This window comes from Mastigoproctus giganteus, chromosome 3 (genome assembly GCF_048544385.1).
Source record: "Mastigoproctus giganteus isolate SK-2022 chromosome 3, ASM4854438v1, whole genome shotgun sequence".
Taxonomy (NCBI): domain Eukaryota; kingdom Metazoa; phylum Arthropoda; class Arachnida; order Uropygi; family Thelyphonidae; genus Mastigoproctus; species Mastigoproctus giganteus.
The window spans coordinates 199,353,833-199,369,194 of record NC_143577.1 but is presented as its reverse complement, the minus strand read 5'-3'; the positions used below and the strand labels follow the sequence as shown (position 1 = coordinate 199,369,194).

The 15,362-nt window shown below is 35.1% G+C and overlaps 1 protein-coding gene across 1 annotated transcript in view; it reads right to left on the bottom strand.

Moving 5' to 3' along the window:
* LOC150088566 (dnaJ homolog subfamily C member 17) overlaps positions 1-15,362 on the bottom strand; it is a 238,703-nt gene that overhangs the window by 104,191 nt on the left and 119,150 nt on the right. Inside the window, exon 6 of the mRNA XM_090370234.1 lies at positions 4,971-5,061. Within this exon, the coding sequence (XP_090226360.1) occupies positions 4,971-5,061 (91 nt within the window). The remainder of the gene's footprint in view (positions 1-4,970; positions 5,062-15,362) is intronic.

Below are 15,362 nucleotides of genomic sequence, written 5' to 3'. Positions count from 1 at the left end.
ACTAAGAATTCCCAGTGACTGATTACAGTTCCTTAAAAATTTAATGACCTTGAAATTTCCTATGTTTTCCTATGTCCGAACATAATAATGATAGCCATTTAAAAAAAGTTCACAGTCTGAAAAATAAAACCACCTTTAGGTCCCAAATCTTAACCTATCACTCACCCATACTTATTTTATCTAAAATATAACTTCTTTTTGAGCAACACTCCCGAAAACCTTCTTTATTAATTAATTTTAATAGCACACTAATTTAGCAAGCATACAGCTGGTGCCACCAGCGCCAGCTGTATGTATATAAACAAATAAAATAAATGTCACTTACTGGAGTATAAAACAACCAAAATAAAAAAAAATAAAAAATGATGCATACCCTTAGTGCACAGAAGGCAGTAGCCATGATAACGTCTCCAAGAAATGTTAAATACTTGCTATATTTTAATTCTTATTAAAATCCAGGAAGAAATAAGTAAAATACATTATGAAAGTGTTGACAGCATAAACAATTCTTATTAAACTCCAGAAGGAAATAAATAAACTGCATTAAAAAAGTTGGGCGAACATTATGTTGAGGTATGTGACGTGAAGTGAAAACAATAAGATGCACCAGTGCACTCAGATTTTAGGAGAATTTTGGAAACAATATTTTACTGTATATATTTGACTACAAATTAGAAAAAATTAAAAACAAACTACAGCACTGAATGAAACACAAAAACACAAGCTGTATAAAGATGTTTCTCTCTCCACTGGTGACTTGCTGATTTACGACAGGGAATACTGATTCTCACAGATGATGGATAAGGTCAATTACTAACACCGGTAATCATGCTTATTGTTGCATTGCACATGTAGAACTTGGTGGGATTTTCAAAAATTTGCAAAGTGGGGAGTTGTTAGTGTCTCATATATTGAAGGCAAGACAGAATTACATGGTGATCTCCTGTATCCTTCCCAGAAAAAGATTTCTAGGTGAAAGTAGTTTTTTTTTTTTTTTTTTTTGTGGAAATAAAAGGTGAATTCTAGTGAGACACATAACTTTACTTGGATATGATAAGCAATAACCAGGATTGGCTAACCTTTCCCGCAGCATGCCACATATTATGTTGAAAGTGCATTACACTTTTACGCATATCCATAAGCTTCTGGAATCAACACCCCCCCATCCGCTACTGATTCATGCCTCCAACTGTTTTTGCTAACCAGGTAAAGGAATTACCATATACCTTTCCTGCAGCATGCCACATATTATGTTGAAAGTGCATTACACTTTTACACATATCTATAAGCTACTGGAATCAACATCCCCCATCCGCTACTGATCCATGCCTCCAATTGTTTTTGCTAACCAGGTAAAGGAATTACCAAATAACACTAAGTACTTGTAATAAAAACAATCTAAACAATTATAAATAAACTGAATTACAATTATAAAATAAACTGAATATAGGTTAAATGAATAAATGTTTGTCTTTACAGAATTGATGTCACGACGAGCTTACAAATATGCACATTGGATTTCTGTCATGTTCAAATCCAGGTTATCATTTTTGACAATAAAAGTGGAATTTAAACTATACAGTGGACCCCTACTTTACAATATTAATTCGTTCCAGAGACATCATCGTATTGTGAAAATATCGCAATGTGAACCCAATAACACACTGTTTTTTGGTAATTTGTTCCAAGTCCTCGGAAGTTGAAATTTTCACTATATAACTAAGCTATTTACCTCTCTAAAAGGTAAAAAAGATAAAAAATGCTGATGGTACCACATTTTTACTTATTCACCTTCCCTCCAAAATGTTGTTTAAAATGATAATTGATAATTATAAACATTAAAAAAAAAAACAAGAATGGTAATTTTCATTTAACTTACACTGGAAAAGCTATTTCATGGTGGTGATAGAGTTGGAAGAGAATCTTTTACAATCAAGACATCCTTCAGGATCTTGTGTTCTTTCCGATCGCTGCCTCTTGATACTTATGTTATAAAAATTGTCCAAAGTGGTTTGCTTTTGATGCTTTCTCTGAAGGTCTTGAAATGACTTAACACCTGATCTTTAAATGTGCAGGCCATTCAGTGGTTTCAATATCTGGGTTTTTTCTTCACAATGTCCCACGCAGCAAACATGTCTTTAATTTCTTGAGTTGTTGCTACATAGTCATCCTCCTCATGTTCCTCATCTCCATCATGCTTGCCATCTGCTCTAATTCCTGGAGCCCCTCTGTTGTCAACTCCCTTCCAAGGTCCTCAATTAACTCCTCCACATATTCCACATGAATCTCAAGAGCCAAGGAACCAATAGTGATAATTTCCTGCACTAGAATACCTTCAGCTTCAAATCCTTCAAAGGCATGGATGACTGAAGGCCACAAGTTCTTCCAGGCTGCATTGAGGTACCGAGCTGAAACTTCATTCCAAGAACTGACAATCACTTTAACACACTCTAACATGTTAAACACGGTCTTCCAGAATTCCTTGAGGTGATGGCTCTTTCTCCTGAGGTTTCTTCAAAGCACTTGGCAAGCATCTTCATGTAAATTTTTTTAAAGTTGGCAATCACTTGCTGATCCATCAGCTGAAGCAGAGGGGTAGTTTTGGGTAGGAGAAATTTGACAGTAACAAAGTCAAATTGCTCCTCCAGAGATCGAGCGAGTTTGGGAACATTATCCAAAATTAACAGTGCCTTTAAAGGAAGTTTGTTCTTTTCTAAGTAACTTTTAACTGAAGGACAAAACACTTCAAATACCCATTCATTGAAGAGGTGTCTTGTCACCCAGCCCTTCTTGTTTGGAGTTTCTGAGTAGTAAACCTATCCTTCATAGGCTTATGACTACTCAACAAGGCCTCTTCTTTTGTGATGTATGTTTGCCTGGGCATTCTTTTCCAAAAGAGGCCCATTTCGTCTGTATTAAAGACTTGTTGAGGATGGTAACCCTCCTTCTCAACAAGCTCTTGAAATTCCAACTTAAGTTTTCAGCTCTTTCCTGATCAGCACTGCAAGCCTCTCCATGCCTTACAACACATTTAATATTGGACCTTTTTCTAAAACTGTCAGACCAACCTTTGCTGGTTTTAAAGTCCTTAAAAATAAGGACTTTTTAAGTTCTTAAAAATCTGCTTTGCATATTCGCAAATGCATTGTCCAGGAATGGTATCACCCTTCACAGCAACAAAAGCCTTTCCATTTCTATAATCAGTTCTATGCCTTTTTTGGACTGTGTTAGATTCATCACTTACTTTTAACATTTTTAAGGTTTTCTTTTTGTTTCACTATTGTAGAAATGGTTGACTGGGAAAAACCATATTCATGCACCAATGAACTAATTTTAGCACCATCTTCATGTTTTTTTACTATTTCTTGTTTAATTTTATTTGAAATTTTCTTTTTACTGCACTCTTTAAAGTGCCATATTAACAGTTTACACAATGTTGCACATTCAAGAATTCAATACAGTAAATTTGTGGAAAGTAAGCACAACACAAAAAAATCACTTCAACTAAGGATACGAAAACAAATCACGTGCCCAACAGGTTTACAAACGCTGCTACTGGCCGAGAGAAAGGACCATGTGGTATGATTGGAGACAATCCTAAGCCATCATAAAGTGAAATAAGTAGGCGCCAGTGATCACCGGTTAGTAGAATCAGTCACTTTATAGTCAAATTTCAAAAACCAATTCATATCATTAAAATGCACTACACTTTCACTGTTTATTGCTATGTTTCGTTAATAAGAATCAATTTTGAACACATTTGTGATATTTTTCTAAAGCACATTTCTGGAGGTCACTACCATAAAACAATAAAATCAATTTGCAGTTTCTGTTTTATTGGGCTTTTCTGTTAGTGCAATTTATTATAAAGTAGTAAACTCCATCTTATTGCATTTGCAATAAGATGGAGTTCTTATATTGGAATTCTGTAGGTTTTTACCTTATTATGGTGAAATGTGTTTCCCCTTTACTGAAATCATATAAAAAACAAATAAATTTTCAGAATCGTCTCTTCATTCCAATTTTTTAAGCTTCATTTAATAAAATTAAAATTCAATTCACAAACGTGGTCACAATGTCTCATGCTTAATACATATCGTATAGTGAACTCATCATAAAGCAGAGGTCCACTGTATATTCATTTCTGATTTTTTTTTTTTTTTTTTTCCTGCATCGGTAGGTGTGCCACTAACAAGAGCTACATGTGGTATGCAGGTGCCACAGGGTTGGCCACCCCTGCATTATACAGTCTGATCTTTAAAAAAAAAAACAAAACAACAACAATACACATACACGCTGCATATGCACCCAGTATATCTTTGGACTATAAGATACAGGGGAATTAGGAAAAATTTTCCAAAAACAAAAGTGCATCATATGGTCACATTACATATAATGTTCAAGCTGGTCCAATAAATACAATACTTTTATATATTATTAGTTAATTAATTAGTAATATATTTTTCACTTCTATCAATTGCAGAAAATGAAACACAATGTGAACATTACCTAACTTGTTCATATGGTGCAAGACCTCAAAGTGTGAGACAGGTAGAGCAAGCAGTTGCTTTACCTGATTAGATGCATTTCCAAGTTTTCAAAAATCTCAACGTAATGAGAAATGGAATGAATCCCAACTATGGTTTGCAAGAAACAATTCTGAGATAAACAAGATGATGGTAGAGTTATACTTGAAATGCCATCGAGGTGACATACTGTAATGTTTGTATAGCTGCCAAAGAACATCAACTGAAAAATAAGTACAATGAACAAGACAGTAATTTGGAAGGTTAAGAATAATACCAGCTAAGCAATGCATATAATATAACTAAAGTTATAAGTAGGTCTATTTTTTTATTTCTCAAGCTGTTTGGCATTTAAAATAACCACGGCCCAACTTAAAAAAAAAAACAATAATTTTATTATTCATATTCTTCAAGTTAAAATCTGAGAAAAAGTGGGAAACTTACGCAGCCTTTCTCGATCTTTTTCAATTTGAATTTTTAATAATTCTCGTTCTTCCTCTAATTGTTTTGATCCTTCACGTCTCAGCCTTTCAACCTGTAAATTTAATTTTAATCAATATTAATTCTGATATGAATTGCATAATCTTTAAATATGCATTTTTATTTATCAAATATTAAAAGTCAGAAACTTTATTTTAAGAACTGTGCAATCAAGTATGGGTTTCCTTTTCCTTTGCACTAAGGAATAGCACATTTAAGCAAGGATTGACAGAAATGCAGAAGAATAGGAGTAAATCAATTTCTTCCAGACCTAGACACCAGGATCAAAGTTAAAAAATCATGCTCATATTAAAAAAAAAGAGAAAGAAAGAAATGAAAGTATTTTCTATTCTTCATGATTACATATAATGTTCAAGCTGGCCCAATAATACAGGGCCAGCTTGGTCCTAATATTATTATTAATTTGCAGCTAGCCTTTCAGCGTACTGTAAATTTCATATATGACAGTGTAAACTGAATTCTGAAGTAGCATGTTTCTCGATGTCAAAGGGTTTGGCTAACATCAAACCACAATGGCATGCATCACTTTTGGTATTTACAAACCATGACTTTCAGAGAGTTTGAACAACATAAATCACCTTTCATGGTAATTGAACTCCATATTGCATTTGATACTTTTACTATGCATTTAATACTATCAACTTTGACTCTTCACAGCTTCAAAGTACAAGTCGGGGTGGGGGGGAGTGCATCCAATTTTTTTTTTTTACATAATTTACAAGGGATGTTTCAAAAGTACAGCACACAAAGGTACCGTATCTTTCATTATCACAGAGATAACTTCTTCACACATGCAGACATCATAACATTCCTTCTCTGCATAATCATCATCCCTATTTAAGTACTTTCCCAGAGGGAAACCTATTCATCAAAACCTTTCCTAAAGAAATCTCAGTCAAATGGTTCTCTCTCTGCTGCAACACCTTACCCACTTCTGAAATCAATATTGGGACTGCTAGATTGTGTGTGTGTGTGTGTGTGTGTGTGTGTGTGTGTGTGTGTGTGTGTGTGTGTGTGTGTGTGTGTGTGTGTGTGTGTGTGTGTGTGTGTGTGTGTGTGTGTGTAGTTACATTGTCACACAACATAATCATACTACCTTGCATTTTTCTTAAGTCTCTTTCAATCAAAAGCATCCCTCAGTTTATTGAATATGCTGTAGTAATAAGCTGTAGTGTTTGTCTCAAATGCTTTCTTGATGGTATTAGTAATGGCCATATCAAGTACTTTCTTGATATGGCCATTACTAATACTTTCTTCCTTGGGAGAAAGTATTAGTAATGGCCATATGGTGCAAGGAAGCCTAAGGCTGATGCTGCACCAGCCAAACAAAAAAAAAGGAGTAAAGTAATAATAATAATAAAACAAAATAAATAATTTATAAATAAAAAAAGAAAAGGAAATAGACAACCTATGCATTTCCCTCCTCCCATAGATAAGTATCCAGCTGATCTTTGAATTTTCCCAAACCGTCAGCCTCAACCACCCATGTAGGTAACTTATTTCAGTAATTTATAACTCACTGGCTAAAATAAAATTTCCTGCAATCCAGTCTAAACATCCACCCCCCCCCCCAACCTGAATTTATGGTCCCTAGTTCGAGAATCATTTATAATCGTGAAAATTTTGTCCTCATTCATTTTACTTTTGCCTCTCAGAGCCTTAAACACCTCAATCAAGTCTCCTCTAAGGTGTCTAATTTCCAAGCTGTGCAACACACATATTCCAAGTCTTTTCCCATATGGATGCCCTTTTGCCGATCTCACCAGGCAGGCAAATTACCCATCTTTGGATTCTTTCAAGAAGCTCGATGTCTTTTTTTTTTTTTTAGGTGCGGTCTCCACACTTGAACACAGTATTCCAAGTGTGGTCTAACAATTGACTTATATAATGGGATTATGACGTCCTTATAATCACTACCGGACTTCAACTCCAGTTGAAGTCGGTAGTGATTATAAGAACGTTATAATCCCATTATATAAGTCAATTGAAACCTGTCTACAATGCCTCGGAGTTCATATCTGACGGCATCATAACTCCCAAGTCCCTTTCTTCCACTACTGACTTCAACTCCACCAAGTGTATACGTTATTTTGGGGATGCTGTTGCCCAGGTGTAAGATCTTGCATTTTGCTGAATTAAACTTCAGGCTGACCTGAGTTCAACCACTCAGGTCAGCCTGAAGCAGCTTTTTTGGCGGTGATCATTAACTACTCTACCAATCTTTACATCATCTGCAAATTTAGCATCATGCCTTCTATCCCTTCATCAATGTCATTTAAGAAAATCAAAAACAACGGTGGTCCCAATACTGATCTTTGGGGAAACCCACTTCTTACATTAACCCAATCTGAAAAATAATCATTTATCACAACCCTCTGCCTCTTGCCCTGAAGCCATCCTGCTATCCATCTAAGGATTTTCCCTGTGATTCCAACCTGTTCTGGTTTATAAAGTAACCGCTCACGTGGGACTGAGTCAAATGTTTTGCTAAAATAAACAATGTCAAAATTATTCCCTAAATGCAGCTCATGAGTGATGCTGTCAAAATAGCTAAGCAGATTTAAACACGATTTTCCCTTTACAAAACCATGCTGTGTACCCTTCAGAATTCCATTTCTATCTAAATGATCTGAATTCAATCCTTGACCATTGGCCTCATGATTTTCCCTACTACTGAAGTTAGACTGGCCAGTTGGTAATTTCCCACGACATTCGTAGAACCGACCGCCTTAATGGAGATACACTGGCACTTTTCTAAAATTTTGTTTTGTTCAGGAGCATTCCTTTGGTTGTCTTGTATTAGAGAAGATACCCTAAAGAGTTTCAGGTTTTCTGATGCAATTCAACTTCAGTTTCACACATAATTTTGCATTCCCAGTCAACCATTTTGGCATTGTGATAATATCTTCCTGTGTTCAGTGTACCATAGTTTATTTTATTTTATGTCGAGAGTTCATAATGCTTCTACTTGTTTAAGTTTCAAGCATCAGTCTTCTCAGATAAGGGCATCATCGTGGTAAACATCTTCTGATGTGGTCTACCCAAGCAAGATTCACCATTCAGATAAACATGTTTGAAATGGAATGCCACATATCACATATAAACTTGTTTCCACTTTCTAATGCATTTTCTGTATGTGCACCAGATGAATTTGCATGTGTGTGCTGGTCCTTTGTATGTAGAAAACAAATCACACAAAATTTTCCTTTCTATATCTGTCAAACTCTAGTCTCACTATCATTTTAGCTCGCACTCCTTTAATAATTGCCAGTAAAACATTTCCACACATAAACATTTACCTTGTGCTATGCCTAATTTGTGCTTGCTTGTATATTTACTAAAGATTCAAATTATTATGCATAGCCATGCATAGAACATAAATAAACACATCAATTGGCCAATATTTTTATTTGGCATTTGAATAACAATTGATGTCCAGAAGAACCTGTAATGAGAAGATATTTAAAAAAAAAATAAATTTAACTGAATAGAAGACAACAATATTATAACTAGGAGTAGCAACATGGGTTATAACTTGGCAATGAAGCATTTCTAAACCTATGTTCATTTGAACTTTGTTCATCATTTTGGCAGGTAGAACTTACTCCCCAAGTTTACCCAGACCTTTCAGAATCACCATGTATAATATGACTATTTTATAATATAACAGGAACACTTCACTGCATGTAATTAACTTAAATTTAATTTTTTTATTACATTTTTGAAAACTAAAAAAAATCACAAAGGCAGACTTAAATACAACTTAATAAAACCATATGTTATGACCTCTTCTTCAAGATCTTTTGACTGTGGTAAGAATAAACTGCAGATTGGACAATTGTTAAGCTGCTAACTTACATGCCTACAGATCTGCCAGAGTAGCTGTAAAAAGCAACCAGACAGCCAGCTGACATCGCCCCCTCCCTAGCCAAAAACCGACCTAAATCAGTCTCACCCTGCCTCAATAGTCTACACTACCATCCAGTGGAACAACTTCCTTCAGGACATCCAACCAAAATAAAGGATAATATCTGGGGGCTCCAGTGTCAAAGACATGCCAATAAATTTAAAAATTTAATGTAAGTTTAAATATGAGAAAAATTTCTCTCAATTTAAACTGATGCAAGATAATGTAACTGGTAGCCCAAATGAGATTCCTTTCCTAAGATTTTAAAAGTAGTATGTTGGTAGTTAAAAAAAAATTTTAGAATTATAGAAACCTACCTTAACTCACTGTGCATACATTCTTAATTTCACCTTTCCCTCTTATCTATTAGCTTTCCTCGAGAAGAGAATACCAGAGAGCAAATCTGAAATGTTGATATCAACTGCAATTTTATTTAATTAATTGAACATGTCTTTATATAAGAAATCTGCTTTTCCACCTCTGGGTATCAATCAATAAACCATTTAATTTGCAAATATATGTGGAGTCACTGTTTTTCCCTTTTGAAATGTAATTATCGATTTCCACATAATGCCTTTCACAGAACATATAGAAATTGTGTCTGCAGATTTAATATAATACAGGAAACACTCAGTCAGCATGGATTATAAAATTATATTAGAAATGGATAGTATGAATCAGAGCTGTAATACTCAATACGTTCTACGTTGATAATAATATTTGTAAAATAATAAGAGGAGTTTACCTCAATATAGTATGTAGAACACTTCTGTATGAAATTAAAACGGAAAAAATGAAAATATCGACAACTTACCGGTACATTAGAGTAAAATATAAATAATTAAATAATTAAAAAACCAATTAAACACAATTCAAATCAATTTAAAACAATTAAAAAACAAATTAACGCAATTAAAAGAATCTAACGAAAATATTCAAAACGATTTTCCTTCCTGAAGCTGACAATGCTTTTCGACCATATGTCGTGATCACAGGAATGAAAATTACTGAATCGGGTTAAACCTGAAACTTAAATAGTGATTATTTGTCTTCGTGAATGCGCGTAAAGGTCCATGCATCAGAGATAAAATATGGCCCCCGAACATTAACAGAATTCTCGTGTAATTTAATTTCTACGGTTTCTGCAATTAATAGTCGCGTATAATTACGTTGAACATTAAGTATTTTGGCCTTGTTAAATAAAAAAGTATGTTTTTCGTTAATGGCACGAAAGGCTAATTCTGACGCTGCTAAACGAGAAGCACGAACTGAGGCTTCATGTTGATTTACACGAATATTAAGAGAAAATAGCGTCGAACCTTGGTAAGACGAGTCGCAATCACCGCAAGAAATGTTGTATACCAGATCATTAATTTGTGTTGCGAACGCGGAAAGAACCGAGCGATTGTTCAGTATAGTGTGTAACTTCCGTATTGGCCTGGCTACAATTTTAAATTCGGTATCTTTAAAGAATCTATTAAGCTGTTTGTGCCACTGTTCAACATATGGGACAGAAATAAAATATTTTTTGATATTACTATTGTTGGTTGGTAGTGTAGTATTTTGTATCCTATCCTTAGCCTGTACCCTAATTCGGTTTATTGTGGCAATGGAATAACCTCTGTTTAAGAACCTGCTAGTTAATATTTGTATTTCTGAGTCCACAGCAGATTCCGTTGTTGAATATTTATAGGCATTTAGAAATTGATTAAAGATAATCGATCTTTTGTAGGTGAATGGGTCATAGTTATTATAATGTAGAAGCATGCCGGTGTTTGTAGGTTTTCGATAGATGCTAAATTGGATTTTATTCGAGTCCCGGGTAAGCGTGAAATTTAGAAAGTTTAATGACTTTGTATCCGTATCCTCCCTTTCCAATGTAAATTTGAGTCTAGAATGAATATTATTAAATGAATGTAAAATGTCTTGGATAGTATTACTATCAGTAATAACTAGAACATTGTCTAAATACCTCCCATAGTATGTGATACAGGATCGAAAAGGTGTCAAATGTATATGCTCAATCGTTGAGAGATAGATCTCTGACATTAAGCCGCTCAGGCTCAAACCCATTGGTAATCCAAAAATTTGTTTGCACACCTTGTCTCGAAAGGTGATGTAATTAGCCTCAACTAACAGTTTAATTAAGTGAAAAATTTCCTTAATAGGTAGCTTCGTATAATTAATCGGTGTTGAGTTTTTATTTAACATATCCCAAATAATATCTAATGTGTATTCAACGTTTACATTTGTATATAACGAGGTAACATCTAGTGAGAATAAATTGTCATTGTTGCCGAGTCTACAGTCTTTAAGATTATTAAATAATGTATCGTAGTTCTCAATCCCAAATTGTATTACCTGTCTAAAGGGTTTTATAATGTTATATACATGTGTGGCTAAGGAAGAAAATGCCGAGTTCCTGTAGGAAACAATAGGTCGAATAGGAAATCCAGTCTTGTGTAATTTTACCTGACCGAAAAGTGCTGGAATATTGTATGTTCTGGCCTTCAATTCCTTTAACTGGGCCATAGTAATGTAGTTGTGTTTTCGATACGGGGTTAACGTTTTATTGTATTGATTGACCAAATTGGTAAACAGTGCTGGATCTACTTCAAGATAAGTGGAGGTATCTGAAACAAATGAGTCTAACTTATTAATATAATCAGGTTTATCTAGTATTACCACTGTATCTCCTTTATCTGCCCTCTGTATAATAATGTCCTTATTTCCCCGAAGTTCTCGTAAAGCTGAACTGCCATGTGTATTCAATTTAGGAAGTCGCGTTTCTCTTATGCTATTCACTACTTGGTTAACTACTACATTTCTTGCGGTAATTGCGACTTGTCTTACCAAGGTTTGACGCGATTTTCTCTTAATATTCGTGTAAATCAACATGAAGCCTCAATTCGTGCTTCTCGTTCAGCAGCGTCAGAATTAGCCTTTCATGCCATTAATGAAAAACATACTTTTTTATTTAACGAGGCCAAAATACTTAATGTTCAACGTAATTATACGCAACTATTAATTGCAGAAACCATAGAAATTAAATTACACGAGAATTCTGTTAATGTTCGGGGGCCATATTTGATCTCCGATGCATGGACCTTTACGTGCATGCACAAAGACAAATAATCACTATTTAAGTTTCAGGTTTAACCCGATTCGATAATTTTCATTCCTGTGGATCACGACATACGGTCGAAAAGCGCTGTCAGCTTCAGGAAGGAAAATCGTTTTGAATATTTTCGTTAGATTCTTTTAATTGCGTTAAATTGGCTTTTTAAATTATTTAATTATTTATATTTTACTCTAATGTACCGGTAAGTTGTCGATTTTTTTGTTTTTCCTTTTTAATTTCTGGAGGGTATCATACGGAAGTGTTCTATGTGCTATATTGAGGTAAACTCCTCTTATTATTTTATAAATATTAGAAATGGATGTATAACTGAATTAGTTTTAGAGATATAAATTTTTTTTTATTAAATTGCTTAATTTCCTATAAGACGAAAGTGCCAAAAGTCCTGGGCTTTGCACGGGAACAAAGATTGCTGACCTGGGATTAAAATAATGGACAAGTCTATGAACTTATAATTAATTGATCAAGGAGAGTTATCTCCAGTGAGAAGATAAAGATGCATCAGAAGGGTGTGTCCATTGCACTGTCTAGCAATAACAAATTCTTGCCCATTCAGTTTGAAGCTATATTTCAATAACTGCAGTTCATGTTTTATTTGCAGGAGCTTATTATTTATTTAAGCTTGGCAGGTTTGGGTCCACTGATCACAACATACTTATGGTACACAAATGAGGCTGGTGTTGTATTGGTTTAGGGATAGTTATGTGCCTTCAGCTTAGTCTGTACATTCATTCCCTGGAATACAGCATGACTATGAAAATGTAATTCTATTAATTTTTTTTTTTTGTAACTGAACCAGTCAACAACTTATTTGTTCAAAGACAGGAAGAACAATTGAAGATTTATTTTTAACAGCTGCAAATCTTTGACTTGGTGGTTCGAGGAGAAGAGGCATTCTGTGTGTTATCAGACACTCAGTCAAAAACACTGATGGATCCAATATCTTTCTATTTCAGAAGATTTAGAAGAAGTCCGGTTGGCCTGCCATCCTAAAATCCACTCATGCACACCTCGATGGTAAGCCCTGTTACGTCACTTAGGTGGCAACGAACATGTAGAGTGGTTCTCTTCAAGACGCTTGGTCAGTGCGAAGAGAAAAAGACCAAACCCTCCAGCACATGACAGCACGATGAAACAAATGGCCCTCAGTCCCAAGCAGCTTTCACTCAACCTCTTACAGCAGCGAGAGGATCAGAGTGGAAGCAGCAGAGGGTGCTAAGAATCTCTCGGTACGACTAGTGGAGGTCTGCCTCCCCGGGGCAGGGGCGTCAACTCTCATCATTAAGATTGATAGGATAAAGTTTAAGGCCAAAGTCAATTTTTCTGATGGGAGGCTAAGTGGCCGAATTTTGTGTTAATTGTTCTTATTTTGCGTTGTGAGTTTTTAATTGCGTTTTTATTAAATAAAATAAATGTGAACTCTAATAGAACAAGAATTATGATCCCATTAGGTAAAATCCATGGATGGGCTACGGCCCAGGTAGTGGCCCAGGTCTTTCCTCTATGGAGGCTAAAATGGAATGGTACGACCAGGCTGCCATGCACGGAAACTGAACTTGGTCTGTTACAACGTAAGATTGCTCATCGGTGAAGACAGGATATTATAGCTGGAAAAGGAATTAGAAAATGTGAATTGGAATATCATCGGTTTGGCTGAAACAAGAAGAAGAAGAAATGAATCACTTATAAGTTTATCAAGTGGAAATCTGCTGTAAACAAATGGAAAGAGTGAAAGGAGCGAAGGTGGAGTTGGCTTTCTGGCCCATAAAGATATAAAAAACAACATTTTGGAATTCAAAAGTACATCATCAAGAGTGTCAAGACTACTACTACTCAGGATTTCTAAGAGGTATAAGCTAAAGGTTATAATGATTTATGCACCAACATCAAGCCACAATAATAAAGAGGTTGAAGAAATGTACACTGAAATTGAGAGTCTTCTAGATGAACAGAAAACTCACTACACTAACATTATGGGGGACTTCAATGCTAAGGTTGGAAAGAGACAAAACAGTGCAGAAAAGGGAACTACAAGAAATTTTGGAATTGGTGAAAGAAATGAAAGAGGTGAAAGACTTGTGTAATTTACAGAATCTCGAGGAATGTCAGTAATGAACACTTTTTTCAAGAAAAGGGTGAACAGAAAGTGGACATGGAAGAGCCCAAATGGATTAACAACTAATGAAATCGACTTCATCCTCACTAACAGATGATATATCATGAATGACGTTACTGTCCTGAACAAGATAAATGTTGGAAGTGATCACAGAATGGTAAGATGCACACTTGATATAGACATAAGAAAAGAAAGGGGTAAAAAAAAAAAAAAAACTGACTCGAGTAAATAATACAAAGGTCTCCATTTAGAAGAGAAGAAAAAGCAATTTATGTACTGGAACTCAAGAACAAGTTTGAGCTTCTGCAGACTGCTCAGGACCAAGATATCGACGAGGAATATTACAACTTTCTGAAAGTGATAAAGCCCAAGAAACCTATAGGGAAAAAGAAATCCAAAGGAGAAAAATTAGTCAAGAAACACTTGTTATGATGAACCGAAGGTGAAAAATGAAGAGCAAGATAAACACTGACAAGGAAAAAATTGAGTATACTGAGTTATGCAAAGCCATTAGAAAGAGACTCAGAGAGGACATAAGAAGATTTAACACAAGAAAAGTAGAACAAGCATTAAGGGAAAACAAAGGATTTAAATCAGCAGCCATGAACAATAATACAGAAAGATAAATTATACTGAAACTGAAGAATAGCGATGGCATACTTATAAATAGCAGAAGACTACTATAGAGAATTACACAAGGAACAGGGAGTGATGCCAGCAGTGGGGAAGATGGATTGCAAATTAGTAACACATACGACATACCCGATATCCTTCCTGATGTGGAAGAACATGTATTGAAGAAAATGAAGAATCAGAAAGCCCCAGGGGAAGATGAATTACTGCAGCGTTGTTAAAACTGGGAGGAAGAGACATGACACAAAACTGACAAGACTCTTCACAAAATGCATTAGAAAAGGTGTGACGCCTAAGGAGTGGAATAATGCAATCATAGTTTTGCTGCATAAGAAAGGAGATAAATCAGAAATTGGAAATTATAGGCCAATTGGCTTGTTATCCCACACCTACACGTTGTTCACAAGGCTCATTACTAACTGATTAGAAAGAATACTTGACGAGAATCGACCAAAAGAGCAAGCTATCTTTAGGACAGGATTCTCAACTATGGATCACCTTCATGTAATATCACAGCTAATGGAGAAAGCAAATGAATAT